The sequence below is a fragment of the Phaenicophaeus curvirostris genome, chromosome 8 (genome assembly GCF_032191515.1).
Source record: "Phaenicophaeus curvirostris isolate KB17595 chromosome 8, BPBGC_Pcur_1.0, whole genome shotgun sequence".
Lineage (NCBI taxonomy): Eukaryota > Metazoa > Chordata > Aves > Cuculiformes > Cuculidae > Phaenicophaeus > Phaenicophaeus curvirostris.
This window is the reverse complement of record NC_091399.1, coordinates 11,396,182-11,419,971: the sequence shown is the minus strand read 5'-3', so window position 1 is coordinate 11,419,971 and position 23,790 is coordinate 11,396,182. Positions and strand designations below refer to the sequence as shown.

General features: G+C 49.2%; 1 protein-coding gene across 1 annotated transcript; it reads right to left on the bottom strand.

Moving 5' to 3' along the window:
• Window positions 1–882: 882 nt before the first annotated feature.
• On the bottom strand, window positions 883–2,870 carry TMEM121 (transmembrane protein 121). Its single transcript, XM_069862468.1, has one exon. The coding sequence runs from the start codon at window positions 2,226–2,228 to the stop codon at window positions 1,290–1,292; it is 939 nt and encodes a 312-aa protein (XP_069718569.1). The 5' UTR covers window positions 2,229–2,870; the 3' UTR covers window positions 883–1,289.
• Window positions 2,871–23,790: the final 20,920 nt, after the last annotated feature.

Genomic DNA, 23,790 nt, shown 5'->3' with positions numbered 1-23,790 from the left:
CCTTTTGGGGATCCAGACAGGGCGGATATAGGAGGAGACAAGTGATTTGGGCTGTATGGGAGCTACCCTTGTCCCTCCCAACACTGGCAGAAAAGAGACCACCAGAAGCCATTGCTCTCATGGGGCTTTTATTGTCTGACTGGCCCTTGCCTATTGCCCCACTGCCCGTGGCTGGCCGAGCCCCTTGCCACCACACACACGCGCAGAGGAATGCTGTGCCCAGCCCCAAGCCCAGCCTCCTGCTTGGCCAGCACGTCCTTCTCAGTTGTGATTTTTTTTTGTTTTGTTTTGTTTTTGTTTGGTTTTTTAAATATTTTATTTAAAAATATAGTAGCTGTGGAAAGCAGCCCTCTTTATAAACACTCAGTGCTGGAGTGAAATGCATCATCACCATTCTTATTATTAAGCCCTCCTGGGTGCTCGTGCCTGCCTGCAGCAGTGCCAAGCGGGGCTGGGATGGCTGCACTGGCTGCTGTGGGCAAAGAGGCTTGCAACAGCAGGGAGAGAGAGAAAGACTCTTCTAAAAATAGAAATATTGTGCTGAGTTGTTTGGAGTGATTGAAATACATAAAACACCAGCATTAGATTAGCTTTAGCTTGTCAAATACTGCTCCCAGCAGAGGCAGCATAGTGTGCTGGTAGAGGCACAGTCCTCCTCGTAGCAGGTCAGGGGAGTCATGCCGACCCCCATCCCTGTTCCCCACCACAGGGCTTGCTGCTCTCACCCACCACCAACCGCAAGGACGTCAGCCCCCAGGGCAGCCCAGGAACACAGAGGAGCCATCATAAACAGGAAATTGTAAACACAACCATTGGAGATAAGACACATCTACAACCACAGGGTTTACTGGTTCAAACATCCCAACCTCCCCGCCCCTGCAGCCCATACACCTATGCCCCTGTCCCCACTCCATAAAAAGGTCTCCAGTAACAAAATCTTCATTCCAGGCTTTGAGTAAAGGTGAGGTGCTTGAGGAGTAAAAAGGGACATTACAACTTTCGAGATCTTTGTTTGGGAAGGAAAGAAGTCGGGAGAGAGAGGGTTAGCTGGTTCAGGTCCTTTGCAAGTTCATTTGGTTTGTCTGGAGGACTCCTAGGTTTATACCTGAGATGAAGACATCTAGGGGACACTCCACAGCTCAATTAAAACATGGGTGGTGTTTTGTGCCTAGAAGAGCCCTTGCTACTGGGATCTGTCCATCGTAATCACCCCATGCAGCAAGAGAGCAGCATCCCTCTTCCGCTTGGCACGGGACTATCTGAACCAATGCTTGGGTGAGAGTGATCCCTCATGTGTCAAGGATCTCGCTGGTGGGTGATGGCTCGTGGGGGATGCCCTGGGTGCTGTGGATGGTCTGGTTGTGGGAGAGGGAGTTCTGCTGGAGCTCCAGTGCAATGGCATTCTGGGGGAACTCCTTTACCTGCCGCTTGTATTCGAGGAAGGTGCATGCCTTAGTGGCAATTGCAATGATGTTCTTGCCAATAAAGATGGTGGAGACCCTGCTGTCCTGGAACAAGATCATATTGATGGCCCGGATGAAGATGGTAACGATGTTAATGGTGACCAGACTGAGGACGGGGTAGAGCATCATTTTTTGCGGGGCAATGTGCTCTCCTTGCATGCTGATCTCACTGAGGGACACACAAGGCAGGATCAGGAGGAGTATGTAGCAGTAGAAGAACATAAGCCCCTCTGCCCAGATGGGCAAGCCGGTCCTGTGTGGTTCCCACAGGTTGGCTTGGATGTCCAATATATCCAGCAGGTCGAGGGCCACCCAGAAAAGGCGCCCCCGCAAGTCTTCTTTCTTCCGAAAAGTCCGTATGTACTCCATGCTATCCAAGGCCACCAGCACCAGGTAAAGCCCCGGCACACAAATAGAGAGGAGCAGGGTCAGGGCTTTCCTGGCCACCGTCTCCAGGTTCTTCTTATCCGCTTTGTAATTCTGAAAGATGAAGTACAGTTTTATCTCCAGGACAAAGATGTAGAGGAACCAGAGAATCATGGCATAGCCCCGCTTGGCTGTCTTCACCTCTGCCCCAACCCACACTGCCACATAGCGCAGCACAATGAGGAAGCAGATGTCCCCCACCAGCACAATGATGCAAACACCAATCTTGCGGGGCCCCTGGTTCTGCTCCACCAGGTAGGCATCCATGAAGGCCATGCTAGTCATGATGACGATGGTGGTCAGACAGACGTGGCGCTTGTCAGGCGGTGGCAGGACCATGGTGAGACGAGTAGAACTCCCTCCACACCAGCACTAGGAGAGCAGTCCTGCCAGTGGGGCACAGGAGGACATCCGCAGTGAGCCTGGAGATCAAGCTCTGTCCCCCAGCCCCAGGAAGAGGTCCCCAGAGAAGCAGCAGCTCAGCTGGCAGCCCAGATCTCCTGGGACTCTGGGCTACCCCTGCAGACGCTACCCCAGCTCTTTGCCTTTCGCTAGCTGTGCTCTGCAAGCACCGTGGCTCTGCCCAAGCCCCAGGGTAGCTGAGCAGCCCAACTCCAGGCACTCTCTGCCACCAGCAGCCAGGGCTCACAGGCATGCAGCGCCTCATGGAGGGATGTCCCTCCTCCTTGGCAAGTCCCCCATCATAGCCAAGCTCTCCAGCAATCCTATGGCACTAATGCACCTCCAGGCTCCGAGCCTGAAATCCCGGTACAAATCCCTGGAAATGTGGTAGGCGACAGGGTAGCAGGCAGACCTGGCTGGCAGGGCAGGCAGGAGAGCTCTCCTCTTCCCAGTGAGACCCCACACTCCTCCCTCTCGGGGGCTCCCACTGTGTCTTCACAGGGAACCACCTTCACACCTATCCCCACAGGGCTGTGCTGTGCTCCTGCTGCTCCCAGCTGTACGCACATCCCTCCATCCCTGGAAAAGATGACAGAGAATGGATGTTAGGGACCCTCTATGTGCCAGACATGGGATGGTGAGGATGATAATGGCTCCCAGCTTGCACCACACTGCGACATGAGCCAGGCGCCCATCAGGCACCATCCCACCACTGTGCCCTGTCCATGGCTTAATGCAGCACTGCTTTTTATTGACGATGAAGACAACTGAGGGCATCCTGCATGTAAACACAGCATGCAGCCCTTACACAGGCATTCTCCATCCAAAACCCCTTGGCAAGCTCAAGCCCTGGGTGTTCCTGCAAAGAAAGCTGGAGTATAACCCAGGTGGAGAGAGACAGACAGGTCCACATGTATCCCGTAACACCACAAATTTACCATAGCCGGGGTCTTGGCATCTCCAGCTCCAGATGCCCCAGCCAGCTGTATCCCAGCTGCAGCAGGGAGAAGGACCCATGTGCTCTGCAGATGTCCCAGCCTTGGATTAGTTCTGCTAAATTATGGCTTTGGGGTTTTACCAGTTATTGAGGAAGAAAGCTGTCAGCTTCCAACGAAAAACTATAAATAAAGGGGAGCTCTTCAGAGAGGGCACTGGGATGTTTTTCTCACTGCATGTACAGACACCTGACACAGTGTGAAGAGGTGCTCAATGCGGTGGGCTGCCAGACCCCTGCCCAGGGCTGCAGTAGTGGAGGGGGTAAAGCAGCTCGCAGGGTGCTGAGCACACCCCTCCTTGAGCACCGGTGAGGTTAGGGCAGACACGGCGGGTTTGGACTGGCCCTGCCATGGCAGGGGAGTGGGCAGCAAAGCTGTTCCTGGGGAGGCATGAGGTCCCAGCAGCTTTCTGGACTGGCTGAGCTGCTCAGGGCCAACAGCTCCTTCACACCAGGCTATGCTTGGGTGATTCATTCATTAATCCTTTCTAAGCAGAACCTCCACTCCCAATCAGTGGATAGGTCCCAGTGCACTTAGTACGAGTAGAGACAGATAACAGTTGCCATCGGAGATGCCCATCACACACCATGTGACAACTAACCCTACATGCACAGCAGCTCCCTGGGAGGAAAGTGCTTGACTCCACATACCCCCCTATAGTTCGCCCCATGCCATCCTATGGAACCTGGCTACTGTGGTCATGTCTGCCTTTGATCCGGTGGGTCTCTTCCAACCTGGCGATTCTATGATTCTATGATTCATGCAACCCACACTCAGCACCTCAGTGGAAATGATGGCCCTGCAGATAATCTCTCCAGGGCGAACACAGCCCTGCTGCTGGGTCTGCAAGCACTCCTTAACCAATCTGCTGGATTTGGAGGACCGCAAAGGTGCTGAGCTGAACCCCGCACATGCCTGCAGTTTGGCTACCCATGCCTTAGGGCCAGTGGGCATCCCTGCTTGCAGGAAGGGGATCGGGAACCAGAGAGAGCTCCAGGAGCTGTCAGAAGGACACAGTGGCACTGCTTCTCACCACCAGATGGCTTAATGAAGACACATGCAAACCTGGGCTCTCTCATCTTTTAGGAAAGAGGCAGTGGTGAAGACTGAAGGGTAGAAGCCAAGCCTAAGGAACTGTAAGCCTTTTAAAAACCTGCATGGGGAAGCTGCTTATGTTTATGGCGCCTCATTTAAATAAAAGCTGGATTCTCTTCTGCTTCTGGGAGACAAGAACAGAGAAAAAGTGGGAAGCCAGATGAGTTAGAACCAGCCCAGACATGTGCCTGAGTAGGTGGACATCAAGGATGTGTGTACCTGTGTCCTGGTTCTCAAACTATGTGGCAGGTGAGGACGTCGTATCAAGGATGTGTGTACCTGTGTCCTGGTTCTCAAACGATGTGGCAGGTGAGGACGTCGTGCTCAGCAAACGCTACCCAGGGACTTAGATTGCTGCTCCAGCTAGTACACCTATGTTGTTGTTCTGAGTCCACTGCTAGACTCGTGCACAGCAGGTAAAGCTTGAGGGGATTAAGGCACAGACTTCAATCTGATGGATCGAAGACACTTTATTGTTAGCTGTTTCTTTATAAACCCTTTTGGGTTACATAACAGGCTGTCCACAAGGCTATCTACAGTGTATTATTGGCTAAAGGTAGCTGTCCATAAGGTTATTACTAACATATTATTGGCTAAACAACTGTGCATGCTAAAAAACCAAGTTACACTAAAATTAACTATGTTGATATTTTCCTTCTTTTGTTTTTCTCTCAGTTGGTACTTGTTCCCACTGAACTAGCTCTTGTTTTTGTCTCGGCTCTCTGTTTCAAGGTCTTGTCAGAGTTGCTCAATATTAACAAGGCCCACAGCATCGAGTCCTTCTTCCCTGTAAAATGCCTCTACAAAAGCTGGCATGTTAAAATAATTCCTCAAGCAGGAATTGCTCAGAAAAAAAACCAAAAAAGAGGGGAGGGAAATCCTGAGTACCCCTAAATGGTGCTTCCCAGGCAAGGCACTCACTGCAGCCCCACTCTCACTAGCACAACTCTCTGTGAAGTCATCAGGCTGCTGTTTAGCACTTTCGTTTGTCTTTCTTGAGGTTTCACATCAAGACATACAGTCATTGCTGTAACTGCTTTTAAACTTATGCCAAGTTTTACAGGGATTTTATAGCCAAGGATAGATAACTCCAGATAAATCAGGTCTTTCAGGAAGGAATGATGTTTTTTCTTTCCCGCTTAAGTATTTATGCCTGCAAAAGACAGTTATTTAAAGGGTAGTGAATGCATCACAGTATGTTATGGTTAGGAAGCAGCTTGCTGGTAAACCATGTCCCTCTGCCCCTATGCATTACACATGTGGTCTGGGAAGTGGGGGAAGGCACATGCTCCCAGCACAAGCTACCCAAGCTTTCCTGCCAACATGAAAGCACACAGTGATACTCTACCCTGCCTCTCAGTGAATACCTAGGGCGATATTGATTCATGGTATTTTACAACAGCAACAAACAAGTCTTTCACCACCAGTGCTGAGCAGATTGTTTTCAGCAAAAAATATGCTCAAGTGGAGGATTCTTCCCTCCTCTCTGCTCCAGAATGATTCATGGCAGCTTGGGGTAGGTTTGATAAAAATGTTCATTTGTTACAGTGACCCTTCAGAGCAGAGAAAGAGGATTGCAGAGCCTAGCTGAATCACAGAGCGGGTGCTTCTTTCTCTTGGGTTAAATCGTACATTACCCAGGACAAACACCTTCCTTGCATTTTGCAAATAGTTTCCAAGCACTTGCTGTGGTGCAAGCGCTTCTTGTTTTCCAGCTGTGCAATAGCTGGCATTTTCCCCGTCTCTTGCAGCCCCAGCACTCTTGCTATATGGAAATATGGAAGTGTCTGCCTAGCCAAGGAGCAGAGCTTCCTGGTTTGTGTGATGTGTGGCCATCCTACCAGGACAGAGGCACATAAAACTCCCCTCGAAATTCTATTTAAAAAAGCAGGTAGGTAAACAGTCATTACTGTAGGAAATCTTGATTCATAATATTTAAATGACTGTCTTTGTCAGTACATTCAAAAACCACTAGAGAAATGTGTTGGATAAATAAGAAAAAGAGCACCTCAGATAGCCACAAGAGCATATCTGAGCCAAATATTTGTTTAGACAAGTATTCACAAAACTTTTCTTCCTGAAGAAATTCTTGTAAATAAAAGGCAGCTCATCGGAATGTAATGAGCTTTGTGTTACGGAAGCCAGTGAGCCAGACTGGCAGCTTCCTACAGGAAGGGAGCTAGTGGCCTTTGCATCCCGCTCAGTATCAGGGCTCCCATGAGCAGGCACTGCAGCCATGCATCAGTTTTGCTGACTATGGGCCTCCTTACCAGGATAAAATTCAGTCCAAAATTGCATATTCTCCTCTACCACTATCCTATGGAAACAGCCCCATCGCTTGCACTGGAGTGAGCAAATGCACTTGATAACACCCACAGCAGCTTGTGATCAGGTGGCGAGACTCAACCCAAGCGTGGTGTCCAGCTGCACCAGTGAAGTCTGGCAGCACAGCACAGGGAGAGGCAGCATCAGCATGTCCCCTCTCCATCTCGGGACTGGCACAGGAACACCCCATTTCCCAGCCCAGCCTGACCTTGCATGGGAACACCCCATTTCCCAGTCCTACCTGCCCCTTGCAAGTGTCTCTGCAAGTGGGAGAAGCTGTGGTGCTAATGAGGGGGAGCGGCTGCGATTTCCTGGGGAAACTTGGGGCCCTGCAGATGGGTCCAAACCCAAATTGAAGTGCACTGTTTGTATACTCATCTCTACCCTGCTCCCTCTAGCACTGTGGGAAAACAAGCAGCAGAGGTGCAGCCAGTCCCTGCCCTTATACTCTTATGCCTCTGCTCTGCTAGGGATTTATTTCTTGGTCTTTTACCTGTTTTATTCCAGCCTTCCCAGCTGCTATGAGGCACCTGTGGTTACCTAAAATGGGCAGTCACAGCCTTGCTTCACCACCAGCCCAGGCAGTTTGGGAGAAAATTAAACTATGCAGTGCCACTGGCTCATTGCAGCGTGATTAATTATGACATATCTGCCATTACCGGCATCTGCAACCCCCAGCCACCCATCACCACTGCCCTCCAGCATCTCCTCCTGCCTCTGCTCACCACCTGTGCCTGACATCACATAAGACAGCACCAGGCACCACACTGGAGAGTTATGCAGGTGCAAGGAAGGAGCCAGCAGCATCCCCATACACCTGCACAAACCCCATCTCTCAAGTCTGGGAAGCAAGTGGCTGCGGGCAAGACTGGAGGGCTTGTGGAGCCACTGTTAATACACAGCCTCATTAATGACGGCAAGCACTTCCTGAAGCCTGGCTCTACCTGGAAAATTAGTTTAAATTAAAGTGATTTGAATTCTGTCTATGAATAAAAGAGGGAGTGAGCTAAGCAGAAGTATACACAATGTGCTTCCAAGGTAGTTAGGATGCCGCATTGCTTAAAGCTTCATTTGCACTTTAATTGCTTTAATTTATTCCAGTTTTCCTGAGCGTAAATCCAAAGTTCCCCTTTGCTTAGTCCTTCAGCCATTTGAAGCACAGCAGCTCCACAAAGCCCTTTCCCACACATTCCCTGTCCCCAGCTGGCAGTATCCACCCCACCGTGTGCTGTGTCATGACATTGTCCCCAGCATAGGGCACAACAAGGTAATGGGCATAGCCAAGTTTTGTGGGGGCTGAAAGCAGGCTCCATCAGAGCCATTCTGGTGATGGCATCGCTCACCAACAGCCAACAGTGTATCACTGAGCAACCCAGTAATAGCCAAGTGGCCTGCTCTTGGCAGAGGTTGAGGCTGGGAAGCTGCTGTAATTGCTTATGCTTTTTGTGACCCACTGAATTATTTGTGAGCTCTGTGCGCTGCATAAGGACGGGGCTTACAAGGGAAGCAAGTTCTCCTCTGATTAAGAAACTATAAATTATGTTGCCCCCGTGCCACTGCCTTTTCCTGCCTTACCTTGCTGAAAATCAGCGCTGGTTGGTGTCTGGATCAGGTTTGCTGATCTACAGGCTGCGATTTCACTCGCCCGCCCCCCAGCAGTGCCTGGGGACTGACAGATGGGGGATGCTCAAACTCTGGGAAATGAGGAAGGTGACTTCTGGGCAGCAGCTGCCCTGCCTCCTCCAAGGCAGTACTGGCATCTCAAGCGCACCCTGACAAGGAAATGAGATTGAGGAAGATTTTTCCAAACCCTACCCACTAATTGTGTCTGAAGGAGGAAACAGCCCACTTACTAATGATTACAGATAACTTACTGTGTAGGCACAGTGAAATGGGGAAAGAGCTGCAAACTGTTCTCAGAACCTGCCCGAAATAAACAGTGCAGCAGGGCCAGCAAATGAAACCAGCTCTTGCTTATACCAGTTAGTGCAGCCGCTGCACTCTCATGCTGCAAACCCACCCTCTCAATTACATCATTTTTGTGACAGTGTGAGGAACGGCTGCTTGCCCAAAGCAGAGCCCTGCACAGGAAAGGTGGCCTTTTGTGTCCACAGCCCTGTCCCCAGCAAATGGCCTATCCAGGGCTCCCTAGCCAGCTGGAGTTGCTAGGAACATCTCCCAGTTCATAAACATGCTGAGTTTGATGGTATTTGATAGACATGTCAAAAAAATTAAAAAAGGCTTTTCAGCTATTTTGGATATTTAAACATAATGTTCAGAGAAGGTATAAGATTAATTTTGTCTTGTTCATGAAGCATTAAATTATAATACTATGTTTTGACTTTACCAAAACAATTTACCATTTTGCCAGCAAAAAGTGATCTTCCTTTAGAAGAACTGCTTGGTATTTTCAAGTTGGGTGGATTTTCAAGATTTCCTTCTGATCTGGACCCCAGATTTACGTGTCAAAATCCCCCATGGTTTGTTGGTCTGGGCATTAAAAACAGGGCCCTGTTTGGCTGCGCGTGCATTTGTCACTGTGGGAGATGAACACAGAGGTGCTGTTGGATATGAAGTGTTTACTCCACAGATGTTCCCAGCCCACTCCCCAGTGTGCCAGCAGTAGACAGAACAAACACCCTCGCTGGTCTCCTACTAGGTCACCAGTGACAGTGCCCTCACCCACCACATCAGAGCACTCTCAGTACTCCTGAGGCAGCATGAGGTGCCAGAGAGAGCCAAGGAGCTCTGGCTGCCCCTTGCCACATCGAGCCACGATTGAGAGGGAGTTGGCTAATTAAAAGAAAATGGAAGCAGGTGTGTGAAGCTATAAATAGGAGAATGCTGGAAGTTCCCTGGCACTGGAAGCATGCCTGCAGGGGAAAAGGTTGCTGGGAGCTTTGGGGCAGAACTCCACTACATCCTAGAGAAGATGAATCTGAGCTCTGCAGGCGTCTCCTGCCTGTGTCAGAGCATGTTTAGGCAAGGATGATTCTGCAGTAGGTGGCTGAAGGGATGTGGTGCTGGCTTGCAGCTTCTCTTCTAGACACCTGGGCAGAGAGGCACCTGCTGATTCCTCTGGTGTGGGCCCAGACTGGATGTCAGACTAAAGGCTGTAGCTGAGGGATCTCTTATCTCCTCTCTCACCCTCTCTCCTTGCACATAATACAATGGAAGGCTTTGGGCAGCAAGTGGCTAATGAATATAAACCAGAGCAGGCTCAAAAGGGAAGAGCTGGGAGTGTAGTAGTCTGACTCTCAAGCTGCAGTCCTGGAGACCCCTATGACTTGGTGCTGAAGGTACTTTCTGCACTCAATGGCTTTTGGGAGGGGCAGCACCAGCTGCCACAGGAGGTTTTGTGCTAAGGTGGAAGGGCAGCAAGAATGACTGTGTGTGTCCTGCTGTCATGAGATAGCTTCTTGCCTCGTCTCCCCAATTGAACAGGGGGCCTGTCTGCTTGAGGCATTAGCTTCAGCACTGTGTAGGTAAGGAGGAACCTCTGGAGACGAACTACCTCACCTGCCAGCCCCAAGTGACATCTCCTGCACAAAGCAAGGGGGCATCTCTGCCCTCCCTGGGAGTTGCCTTGGGCTTATCCCTACTGCCGACTGCACACTGGAACCAGGTAGCAATTGGAGAGAAACAATTAAGATCCTCTTATTCCCTACGCTGAGGGTTAGAGGAGATAGGATGAGCCGGACAACATGCACAGCATGAGACGGGCAGTTTGCTCCTGCTGCCAACAGTCTGTCCCTTGATTAAGAGTGACTGTTCTGCTCTTATTTAACACAAGGCAGCTGATGGCCACTCTGATGGAATGGAGGAGCACAGCCCAGTGACTATGATAAAAAAAGAATGTGTCTGCTGGCTTCTGCGGAGTCTGGCAAAGCTGCCCTCTCCTCAGCTACATAACTGGGCTGCCTGCAATGCAACCTCAAAGCTCACCGCAAACTCTCCCTCTCCTGAGATGCCAGCATTCAGCTGCTGTAAGAACTAGTGGCAGAGATGAGAAGGATTCAGTTAATTCTTGGGATAATCTTGCTGCTGCCTGTTCTCCCAAACCACCTTGAGGTGGTCCTGCTGACAATGGCTGGCTGGGTCCCCACAGGGTTTATTCCCCCATCTGCACATTAGCAGAGACTTTCCTGAGATAGACCCCCTCCTGTAAAAACAGGTCTTATACTCCGGTGACACCTTTCATGCTGCGGCTTACCCAGGGCTAAAGGCACCCATTTGCACTGCATCAGTGATGGGCTCCCCAAAAAACAGACGTGGAGCTGCTCAGACTGTTGCATTTGCAGCTAAGCCAATTCACATGAGATGAGAAGGCACCTCAGCTATTTTTTCTCCACAGCAAAGTGACCTGTGAACAGGTAGAGGACCTTGGGCATACCCCCATAAAAGCTTCACCAAGAATGTTCTGTGTTTTTGCTGAATTCAGGTGCCAGAAAGCTCACCTCAAACCGCAGTAAGGCAGGGACAGCAAGCAAGAGAGAACCGGCGGGTGACTTGCAAATTCAAGGGACCTTTGTCTTGCCGTGCACTTGAATTTACTTTCGCAAGGCTGGTCCAATGTTAATTATTGATGGTAATAGCTCACTGCTGGAGAGCATGAAATATTAGCAGGATTAGAACTCCTAATAGCACATCCTCCAGCAGACATCTATTACCTTGTGTGGTCTTAAATCACATTTGAGTCATGGTAGGGCTTGCTGGTGCAGCGGAGCTGGAGATGACCTCAGTGGACTCCGCTCTACATTTGCTCTCTATCATTTAAGTCCATTCCACTGTTGGGTCCTCCTGGGACAGGCACTCTGCAAGACGGTGTGCCAGTGGGTTGCTGTGCTTGTTAGGCTCAGGAGGACAGCAGGCAGACACCAAGCTCAGTGAGACCCTTCCCATCCTGTGTGTGTCCCAGCTGCTGGGGTGGGGTGATGCTGTTATCTGCTGTTCTGACATGGCTTGGGAGATAAACATTGCACCCATCTCAACGCAGTTCAAAAAAACTAATGCCAGCCAGAGGTCCCCAGGGAGATGTTTCTCTTCCTCTGGTTTCCAGCATTACTTCTACCAGCCACCTAATAAATCTAATAATATCTGTCTTGCTCATGTCTAACTCAATTCCAGTATCCAGAGGCCAGAGTTCTTCTCTCACTCACAGCCCTAACCAACTACATTCTTGGCATATAAGCCAGGCAAAGGGCTGCTGCAAGCTACTCCAGTAGAGATCAACGACATGGGATCAGAACTCACTCTCCAAATCAATTATATGTTTATAGGTTTTCCTTGTGTTACACCTAATTGAATTACTTAGCTACTTGAACACCATGTTTAGAAGCTGACAACTTACAGACCGAAATTTGGACACTAAATGAGCTGCTTTGTATTTCTTCTCAAGGACAACTCCCCACAGCACTTCCTGCAGCACCCACATGCAGCAACAGCCAATCTGCAGCGGGTTTAGCCTAACCCCATCTCCAGCAAGCAGCTGGGCTTTGACTCCTGCTCTGAAGGCAAAGGACTTCCAAGGTTGCATGGAAAGTCATGACCAAGCCTACTGCCTCAGATTTCTTCCAGCACCTAGAAGCACAGTGGCAGGAGCATCTTCTGGTCCCTGTCCCTGGATGGCTGCAGTGTTCCATTCAATAGAGCCCCGTGGCTTACAGATCCAGGGCTGCAAAGGCCTGATCTTCCAGGAGTGTGCCTGATGGTGGCTTCCGGTCTCATCACCTTCCCTAGGAGGGTCGCCTGTGCTGTGTCCCACACTGCTAATGAACTACTGTGATGCTCCCAGTGGGAGGGATTTGCATTTTCACAGTGTTGCCCACCCAAAGGTCCTCTCACTGAGAGGGGTCCACCCACCTCTCCGGTAGCAACTCAGCAATGCTCCAAAACGCTTGGGAGCCTGACCTGAGACACGCTGGACTGCCGCAGCCCTTTGCATGGGCAACAGCCAGCATGCAGCTGGGAAGGGGTCAGGGTGGACAGGGAGAGCACGTGCAATTTGAAGTAGCAAACTGTAAATCTTGTTCAGGATCTCTGGCATCCTTCTCCCTTGCATCTATCCCATGGTGTCAGCCAGCTGGGGACACTTTTGTACACCTCCTGCAGCTCAGACCACCAGTGGCCCAGACAAAACACCCGTGTGGTGCCCCTGCAGGGGTCTGAGCTGTGGGTTAGGCCGCATCCTATTGTGCAGAGGTGTATGCTGCTTGTTTAGCCCCGGGCCTGTTTGGATTGAGCTGTTCAATTGCATGAGCAGTTGGTTTTTCAGGCTTTCTTCACTAATGAAATTCTTTGCCTCCTGCAAAAAAAAAAAAAAAATCTCCAAGGCAGAACCTGCTTGTCACATTGGCCCATGCAGTGGTGTAAGCCAGGAGGGCAAGTGGGCAGGGGCAGGAGCACCATCCCCACCTGTGGGGAAGCTCCCAGGTTCCTTGTTGCCAGGTCACAGGCAAGGAGGGAGGCTCGGCGCAGAGGCTGCACAGAAACTGGGAGATGCTGCTTCCCAGTTTGACAGCACAAGCAGGCATCCTCTCCCCCAGGAGGACGTCACAGTTTGCTCTGCTGGAGCTTATTGCCAAGGAGATAAAATATTTATGGTTCCTCTCTCTTACTTCCTGTTTCAAGCCACTGTGACTTATTTGTTGCAAATTTACATGCATGTTTAAAAACATCTCTACATTCCTTCTAAGTACAAAAGGTTTATTTCTCCATGTAGCATCCTGCCAATCAGAATCAGCCACCCCATCTACTCTGTGCCTGCATTTGTCCCTGGCTTCAGTGCTCATTTTCCTCTTGGTAATGATTATCATTATACTAAGAAAAATGGGTCATTTAGAGCAGTTTCTCCCTAAATAAAAGGCTGTGGGACACAGGATATCATTAAAATTCTAAACCTGACTTCCAACCTCAAAAGCAGACTCTTGCTATTCGGCTATCTCTGTGGAGGGAGGAAGGGAGGGAGGGAGATAGGGCACATGATGAATGCACTTTGGCCACAAAATAACTGAGTTGCTGAGTCCACGTGGCCTGTGCTGTTAACATCTGTGCTAGCATTAAAACATCCCAGGCTGAGGCTGTCACCTGTGCTGCTGGGGACACAGGGACTGCCTGCCCAGCAGTGGAGGACAGAAGCTGCATCCCATCCCCTCCACAGGGCTCCTGTTGCACCCCCTTCCCAGCTGCCCCATGCATGGGAAAGGGCAACCAGAGCAGGCGACGGAAGTGAATTCCTACCATAAAAAGAGCAATTTAGCTTCTGCCAGGAGGGATGGGGCCATGTTAAGTCCGCTGCAGAAGGCTGGCAGGCTTAACAGCCCGTGCTTGGACAAGGGAAGAATGCAGGATGAAGTGCTCAGACGCAGCATCCCTGGAGGCAGTGCCTGTCTTGCCCTTGCACATTGTGAGGAGCAATCCCTGTCTGAGAGTGTTAGTGCTGTACCATGGGCCACCTGGCTTTGGGCTAGAACCTGCAACTGGTCCCTCTGACCGGTGTCCCTGTGACTGTGGGTGCTTGGGGACTGAGGAGTTGCTTGCCCAAGGTCTCTCCCCGCCTCCTCAGCCCTGGATCTGGGCTTCCAGCACCAGGGTCTCTGCCAGGCTCCAGGCTGCCTCTACATTTCTGATGTCAGGAAAGCATGCTTTGCACAAGTTCAGTGCCAGCGTTGTGCATGGCAGTAGATGTCCCACCTGCCTGGTGATCTCTGCTCCCTAACCTCCAGCATGCTGCTGTCTCGTTTCTACCTCCTGGTATCCCCAGAAGGGGCTTCATGAGAAATGGTTTGCTTGGAAAGGCTATGCAACTTCTGTGCAAGCCTGCAGTTGTTGTGTACAGAGCTGTAAGGCAAAACTGATTCATTCTGCAGCTTAGCCAGCTCCTGAAAGACGCTATTTAAGAGTGGGGGAACTGCTAACTGGTTTTTACCCCTTTTGTGCAATGGGAGGGACAAGGGATATTCAGAGGAAAAGATACGGAGACAGACCCAAAATGGCTAATTTAGAAATATCTCTTGAGAAGGGAGACTTGCCGCAAAGTGTCAACTTCTGAAGTAATTTCTTTCTAAATGTGTTCATAATGGATTAATTTTTCATTCTCTTTTTAAATCAAAACCCATATGGAAAACTTTCTTGCTGCTGCTTATAGCCAAGCAAATGCACAGCAACTAATGCCACATCTCATACATGGGACATAGGAGCAACTACACCAGCCCACGGCAGTGACTACATTACAACATCAACCTCCCATGCTCACAGCCATGGAGTTGCTACCGTGCATCACTTCCATGCTTGACATGCCCCATGCTGTGCAGTCCCCAGGGAACCCAAAACTGCTGCAGAGCTGAGCACCCTGCCAAGGAGTATGGAGGCAGGGGATGGTGGGTAGGCAGGGCAAGGCAGGGAGAGCAGCTCTCCTCCTCAGGACAATGTTTCTGTTAGGGGTGCTTGAATGACAAGTTAGTTTTGATCAAGCAGACAGGCTGAAAATCCAATAGAAATTATTTGTTTGACTGCCATTTAACTTTTTCCACTTGAGTCTTTGAGCAAAATAAAAAACTGCAAAGAATGCTTAGGAGTCAACCTGAAAAGCTTGTTCAGCCCCAAAAAGATGTCCCTTCTCTCTGGGATTATTTTACATCCCCTCTGCTGCTAACTATAGATTGACTTTACAGTAGCAAACTGTTAGGACATTTCAGGAACAATAAAGAAGATAAACACCCTGTTGTGTGGTTTGCTAGAAAACATAATTCCAGGGGAAGAGGATTCAAATCTGGTTCCCAAGTAATGTCAGACAAAGGAAAGAGCAGTAACAACTCTTTATCCACTAATAGCCATAGAGCCTTCTCCCTCAGCAGGAGGGAAGCTCATCCCTGGGGAAGTGGTAGTAAAGCATGGAATGGATCAGAAATTTCCCAGTTTTTCAGAGAAAACTTGTGAAATATGGTAAACACCTCTTTCTGGCAGGTTTTTATCACTGAATTTTCAACTGTAAGAGTCATGGGAAATTAGTGTTTGGAGAGCAACACACAGGCATCCGTCCTGTACAAAACGGGCAATGATGAAGGCTTGCTAAGAAAGCAGTGAGACAAGGGGGTTGTTGCAGCATTGGTCACTGCTGAGCTGGCAGAAAGCCGACCGGGCTGCAAAGGCATAGTGGGTGCACTTGCAATCAGATTTTATTTTAAATTGCATTCTGAAACCTGCTCCTGGAGGCCCTCTTGACCTGTCTAAGCTCTATGTGAACACTTTGCACTGATTTTTGCATGACCATTTTCCCTTTACTACCCTTGCTCAGCCTTACCCACCCTCCAGCTGGGTACACCAGCACCCTCCCACAGGGTCCCCTTTGGCTGCAGCCCCCCCTTCCTGCCCCATTTACCCCCTTAGGCAGCTGTTTCTCATTAGGATTCCTGGCAACCCACCTCCCAGTACAGAAGGACCCAGGGGTACTCTCCACCACTACAGATCCAAGGGTGAGTATCTGCTCCACAGCCCCATGCATTGCAACAACGCTTCCTTGTATTTATATATTTGCATGACATGAGCCGTCTCCTGCTCTCAGTAGGTAATTCCTGGGTATTCTGGTAGTTAACATCTGCCGCACGGTACTGCAAAGCCTATGCCTTGCGGCTGCCACTGTGCTCAGCTCCTGCCCACAGGGGTGTCCCCACTGTCTCATGCAGCCACTGCTTTCTGGGCACAGCCAGCCCAGATGAGCTGGGTACAAGCACAGAGGCCAAATATTGGACAGAAAATAATAAATTTCTCTTGTCTGACAGGAATGTGCAATTGAAGGGACTTCCTCACACCCCCTGGTCCTTGCCTGGTGCCTTTCTGGTCCCTCTCACACTGGTGGAGCAGACTTTGAGGCAGGATACAACGGAGCAGGGCAGCAAATAGCAGGCAAAGACTGAGCTCACTACAAAACCAGCTGCCAAGTGTTCCCACCCTGAATCCAAAAGTCACCACAGCCGAGCTCTTCCTGGAGAAACAGCAGCAGCTCCCCAGTCTCTCCAGGCATGGAGCAATTCTTGTACTCTGAGGGCTAATTTCTATGTGATTTCTCCTACTTCAGGCTTTGGCGAATCAAGTGAGTGCAAAAATGCAAATGCTGCTGCAAGCAACCAGGCCTCGGCTGTGTTTGTTCCTGCTGCTCGCTGGGAGGGCACACCAGTCTGGAGGTGATGGTGCTCCCTTTTGTGGTGCTGGGATTGCTACCTGCCCTGCCATGGCTGGGCCTTGGCTGCTCGGCTAGGAAGAGCCGTGTTTTTGGGATGGAGCTGCCCAGCTCCTCAGCCAAGCAGTGCCCACCACCAGCACATTGCTGTAGGACACGGCAACGGTGGGACCCTTCTCTTGCATTGTTCTCATCCTACAGAACCCTGACTCTCACCTGAGAAGAGCCTGGCTTGAGCCATATTTTACTTGGCTTAGCTTCCTTATTACTCAGCTACAGACTCCTGCAAAGCAAGGACTCCTAGGCTGCTCTTGGCTGCCGCTGCAGCATTCACGCTCCCTTCCCTGGGGACACCCATAAGCTCTTGGCCAGTGGCGATGTATCCCTGCTTCTGTGAGATACCTTTTGGGTTGTTTCACTCAGCATTTTGATTCAGGTCAATTTTGAGGGATTTCTTCCCATTTTGGAAGCCCCATAGCCCTTCCCTGACCTCCTTTATTTACAAACGCCTCTTATTAGACCTCTTTGTGTGCCACAGCCATCACTCCTGCATGATGTGCCAGGGCTGGTGGCTGGCTATCTTGTCTGTAGTGGCAGTCAGGTGTTTCTAACCACGTAGCTAAACATTGATGTCCTGCTGCAAGAATGGAGTGAGCTGGCCTGGGCCTTCCCTACCTTCTGTTCTTCTTTGCTCCCCAGAAATAAAGGCAGCTTCAGCTTGCAGCGTGAGCCAGGAGACATGGGAAGCAACCCCCACAACACTTGGTTCTGCTTCCCAGCTAGGGTGGCAGGTCGTCTGACCCTCCAAACCATGTCCCCTGGTCCTGGGACAGAGCTGAGTGAGGAGTACGCTGATTTGAGTGTTATTACATGGATACTGAGCCATCTATGGCTTTCTGGGTGCATGTTTGTGTTCTCTTCCCATTGAAAGATGATTTATTTGTGCCATACTACAAAACAGCTCAAGTGTATTTGTAGAGGAGACTGTGGAAAGATGGCTTTTCTTTTCTCTGAGCTGAAATGCAAGTGCCGTTCCATGATGTTTGCGCAAGCTACACCTTATAAGCCTCCGGCCCTAAGCAATGGCAGGATTGGGAAAACACAGCCAGATTCTGGCTTGCGCTGATTTGACCTCTGATCAACTTTTAAAATTATTTTGGTACACCCACTCCATATCCCGAATTAGCCCAGTTTATAACTAAAAAATAACTATAAACAGCTTTCCATTGAATTAATTACATGAGTGTAAATACATCTCTTTTGTAAATTTAGACAAGGTCTTGAAACACAACTAACCATTCGTCATCATACAAACTACCGCTGTCGGATTGCTACTAATGTTGGAATCCCCTTCTCTGCTGAGCAAGGTGTCATTGCTCCAGTTCATAGACAGTTTGGTCTACAGTGCTCAGATGATCATCTTCAGTAAGAGAACAATACAGATAAGGAGCAAGGAAATACCGAATCTCTTACAACAAATACAGGGCACATCTGTCCCCTTTCTGCTAGCTGAGAGACATGCTGTGCCAAACAACAGCTCCGACGAAGTCATCGCTTATCCCGTGTCTTGCCTAGACAGCATCCAACTGCAGGTAAGATTATAGATGGGCTGTTGGAAGCGATAGTAGGTGCCAAGATCCCATTACAGGCATCATTTATTCTGTTAACACATGGGGAGTTTATATCCACAACTTCTGTTTGGTGTTGGTGAGCTTACAGAGAGAAGGAGCCGCCTCAGTGTCACGTGATATACATTTCCATGGGCAGAAAATAACCCATAGCAGCAGTAAATGTTTTGGGACTCTGCAGCAAGAAACAGCATTACACATTCTGGGTAGTGCTCACCAGAGAAAGTCCAGGAAAAATCTCCATTTTTTAGTACAAATGCTACATATCAGGAGTACAGAAGATTCACAAAGTCTAAGCTGGCAAGGCTACTCTACCTTCCCTTCCCCTACGGCACTGAAAGTAGTAGAAAACAGATTTTTTTCATTAGTCATTTAGAAATTTATCTGGTTGGGGTAGGGGGGTTAGGGGGTAGGAATGAGAATTAACCAATCCATGCTTAGGTCATGTTTGGATACAGGCCCTGAACTTGAACCTTTTGCTCTATCCCCAATTTAACCAGGAACCAGCTCACTCCCCAAGCGCCCCCAGCAGCCGATGGGGTTTTGCTGGCAGCTGCTGCCCTTGGCTCTCTATACCCCTGCATACTTATATGGAGGAGAATGGGATGGGTAATTTAATCCTATCTTGCTAGAAGCAAAGAAATACACAAGCCTGCTCATCCTCTTCTGTAAGTTTAGCCCAACAGTGTATTAAAAAGCTGCCACTGGATTCTCGCCAGCCCCTACTTAGCTGAATGACCTGACTCTGCAAAATAGCAGAAAATTTTCCATTCTGTGTCATTTCTGATCCTTGGGAGAATGACCCACATCCATCAGGAAAGCAGCAAATTTCCTTCATTCAAGGCAATTCAACTAATTCAAGAGAAACTCTGGGCCTATCACAGTCTGGAGCAAGGCAGACTTCTCCTGATCCTCTCTTTGAGCCCAGTGGCAGAATGCAGTGCTGCCTGCACCAGGAAGCTCAGCCGCCTTGTCCACAGCTGCTGCAGAAGCATCCTCCGTGCATTGGGTACTGCGGGGAAGACACTGTGAAGCCAGGAAACATGGATGCTAGGGAACCCAAGAAAATTTCCCAGTTTCATGGGGCTCTGGCTTGCGTCTCTGGGCATTAAAGTGCTCTTCACTCCTTGACAAAGCAGGATTTGGGCGAAGCTGCTACTCTCCTGGCCTCAATATCTCTCTCTGCCAAGAGGGGAGGTTGACACACAGAAACGCAGTATCGAGGAGTTGTGCATTATAGCACCACAAGGCAACAACGTATATGGTGTTTGGCCTCCTTAGTCTAAGTACTTTATTTTTATTTTATTAAACACTGAGTATTTATGAATGATAACAGCAATTAAGTGTAAAAAAAAAGGTAATGATCCGTTCCATATTGCATACAAAAGATATGAAAATCCCTCATAAAATTATCACCCCTGCACAGACGCGGACCTAAATATCTTTATAATGTGAGACAGAGAACTTTGCTTACAATCAGAACACTTATAAAGCATTCAATTAGCCACGGGAGGGTCTCTTAGCATTCCCCAATCCTCCACAAGCACAGTGGCAATTACAGGAGATTCTAACTTTTTCAATTAAAGACAAAAGACAGTAGAATTTGGATATAACCTGCTCCCACATTCACCCCATAACATACATGCATAGGAAATTTCATGCAGACCAAGCTTAATTTACTGTACAATTTAGAGCACAGCCACGGGAGACTCTTCCTGTGCATCTGCCAAGATCTTTCTGAGGGGGGGAAGAGGCATGTCATGTACTGCTTTGCAAGTGGGTTCTCAGGATGCTCCTACAAAGGGTTGGGTCAGGCTGCTATTCCCCATCCCTCTCCTGCTCCTGCTGCAGCTCCCACTACCCTTACAATGTCCCCGAGCCCTTCAGTAGGGGTCACATCCCTCTCGCAGAGCCGCTCTGAGAGTGGACATGATGCAGACTCCGATCCTTCCTGCTCCTGGCCTGTGGGTGCTGGCAGCAGCTGCACATGTATGGCGGTGGGGTCTGTGCCTCCAGCCTGTGCTGCCCCTCTGTCACTCAGCCCCTGCACGTTCCTCCATGCATCATCACACAGCACAGCCATGCCCAGGAAATAATTGAGGCTAGAAATAAGATGTATATTTGTAATGGGCAGTTAATGGTGAGGGCAATTAATCACAGCAGCGGATTAGCGAGGGTCATGATGGATTTCCTGATTCTGACATCTTTAAATCACAATCAGTTTCTCCTTCCAGACCTGCTCAGGCAGAGCCAGAAGTAATGAGCTCAGTGATGCATCGCTCAGCCGCCCCCACCCCTCCTCCCACAAACCAGTCCATGGTGGGAGCCCTCATCCACAACCAGCCTGCAATAGGAAACATCATGGCCTTGGGGGAGGGCAGCAGTGGGAGGAGAATCTTTCTCCACACCTTTGATCACTTCTTCCTGATTTATATTCTAAGATTGTTTGAATTGATCAAGTTGTCAGATCTGTAGCGCTGCCAGGAAGCACCATTTTCTTTTAATAAGCAGAGAGCAGCAGGTCATTTCATCTTCTGTACCTACTCCATTCCTCCAGTGGAGAGGTAGGACTGCACCTTCCCAGGGCAGCAGTGCCTTTTTGTTCCTTTCAGGGTGGCTCTGGAAGACCTTTCCCCTTAGCCCAGGGAGAGCAGAACCCTAGCACAGGCCTTTCCCTGCAGCTTCTGAGGATCTGCACACCCCTATACATTTGCTTGGGTGTTCCATTTTTCAGAGCTGCTCCACACCATGATGTAGACTCACACAAGCCCTGGCAGCCAGTCCCAGTCATTTGGGCCTCCCACAACAGATTTTTCACAAGCGGCTTCACAATCATGGTAATATTTTTAAAAGTAATATGAAGCCATGCCTTTCGCTTTGTTTACTGGCTCCCGAGCCTTCAAAACTCACTTGGTTCACATGTACAGCCTTCTTCTCCACCCACCAGTGCTAGACGCTTCACACTGGCTTCCAATGCAAGCCAAAAAGCTCCTATAGCTGCATGACAGTCTGCTGCCTTCCCAGGTTGCAAGGACTGCAAGGCTCTTAACACAACCATATGGTTCCTCAGCCCTGCATCCCAGCCTCCCCAGTGCTGCATGGGGCCCCGAAAGATTCGAGCAGGCAGAAGCATCGTGAAAAGCAGCTGTGTGAGCCTGGCCATGGGGGATCTGCAGGGGCCATCCCTGAAGCTGGCTGGCACAGACTGCTAAGACAGTCACTGCATAGTCAGGGAGGAACAAGATGGACTTTTTCTAACCCATTCCACTGCTGCATATCCAAACTCTTTCTATAAAACCAGACCTGTTGGAGTAGGCTGGGCTGCACATAGGAAGACGTCTGCAGGGGACAGAAACACCACTGAGAGGTGAAATGGAAATTAATATAGCTGCATAAACGAACTCAGACACTCAGCATAGGGAGGGCGCAGGAAAGCACAATGCTGTGAAGTACCTTTTTTTTTGCTGAAAAGCAAAGCGCTCTGCTACATTTTCCAGAGCACATGAAAACCTGAGCATATCCCGACTCCCTCAGGGCATTCCCTCTAAACCTCTGGCATTCCCCAGAAGATCTTGGTGGATGTCAGACAAAGGGCATGCCAACTGTTTAATCCCACACTATGGTGTCTTTCGATGGTGCTGTTTTGCCAGAGCTGATACCGTTGCAGCAGAGGCCAGCTGCGGCAGGCAAGGGCTGCAGGGCTGCAGACAGCATCCCCTGCCAGCATCCCTAGGGCCTGATACCTGTCAACGTTTCATTTCACCCAGGACAGTGCATTGATCCCAGTGACACTGGAAGTCAGTGTTAAAGTCATGCTTTGGCATTTGCCAGCTGCTGCTGCCCAAAAAAATAATGCTAACTTTGTGATAACATGGCAGGGCTGAGTGCCCACGCTGCCTTCCCTGTGTCCAGACAAGGAAGAGAAGAATTGCTAGCATGCAGACACCCCACTGACAAAGCAAGTACTGGCTCTTGGGGCACTTACATTCAAAAAAAAAATGGGGGTGAAAAGAGCATGTTTACAAATATACAAATTCATATATCTATATGCATGTCATTATGCTAAGTCATGGTGACACAAAGTGGATCAGCTACAGTCTTAATATTCTAAAATTAGATTTCATGTAAAATAAGTACTAGCTTCGTGTAGTGCAGTCAGCATTAGGATTTATTTTCATCCTGACGTGTATTACCACTTGATATGACTGGGTAAAACCCAGGGCACATGCATACCGTTGCCATTCATAACATATACATGACCTAGCTAGCAAGCTGAATTGCCTTGCAATCTTTTTTCCACTGCAGAAAGCTTAATAAGCATGTAAGTCTGAGAGCAAAAAGAGAGCCTATATATTTGCTTTGCAAGAAAAGCTCTTGAATGGAGTTGTAGGAGCCAAAGAAAGCATGACACCAGCTGCCTAGCATCCATTACCCACGTGGACTCATTTCAGAGCAGGACCCATTGTGTCCATGGGACTAACAGTAGATGACAGGACAGTAAATGTCAGTGGAGCAGTTGCATAAGCTCCAGACAGCCCATGACTTCGCTTTCCCCAGAAAAAAATCCCAGTGTTTTTATTTACTTCAGCTCTTTAATCAAATGCTTTCAGTTACTATTATTAAGAAAGCATAAACTGAACGCTTACAAACATATACATGTGAACCCCCATGCTTCTCTGGGAACAGAAATATGGTTACCATCACAGGCAGAAATAGTAATTTTAATAATAACTTCCATGTCCCTAGGGCTTTCCTGACACAGTGATGAATGTGTCATCACTGCAGTTCAAGTGCAGGCCTGGGAACAGTTACGTGAGCCTGCAGGTGGCTGTCATGGGGATATGGCATTTATTTCATGGAAACAAAAAGTCCATCACCAACGGAAGCCAGGGAGCTAAGGCTGCCTCTGGAAAGTGAGGAGAGGAGAAACAAACACAAGAGGAAGAAGCAACCACTTATTCCCAAGTGAGGGGGAAAAGGGCACAGTATGATTTCTGCTGTGGAGGAGCAAGGATGATGGGAAAGGCACTGCATGCACCAGAGAAGCTGCTGAGAAACATCCCTCTTCAAGAGATCTCTGCCAGTCCATAGAAGAAAAACTCTTGACAAAAGATGAAAAAGAGACAGATAGCTAAGGAGAAAGAAGATTTGGGTTTACAGAAAGGTTTTCTCACAAAGAGAGAGAGACATCCATGAAGGACTGGCTTGGAAGTCCGGGTTTTCTAAGGTCAAAGCCTAAGATGTGACACCATTAGAGAAAGAAACAAACTGATGCAAGC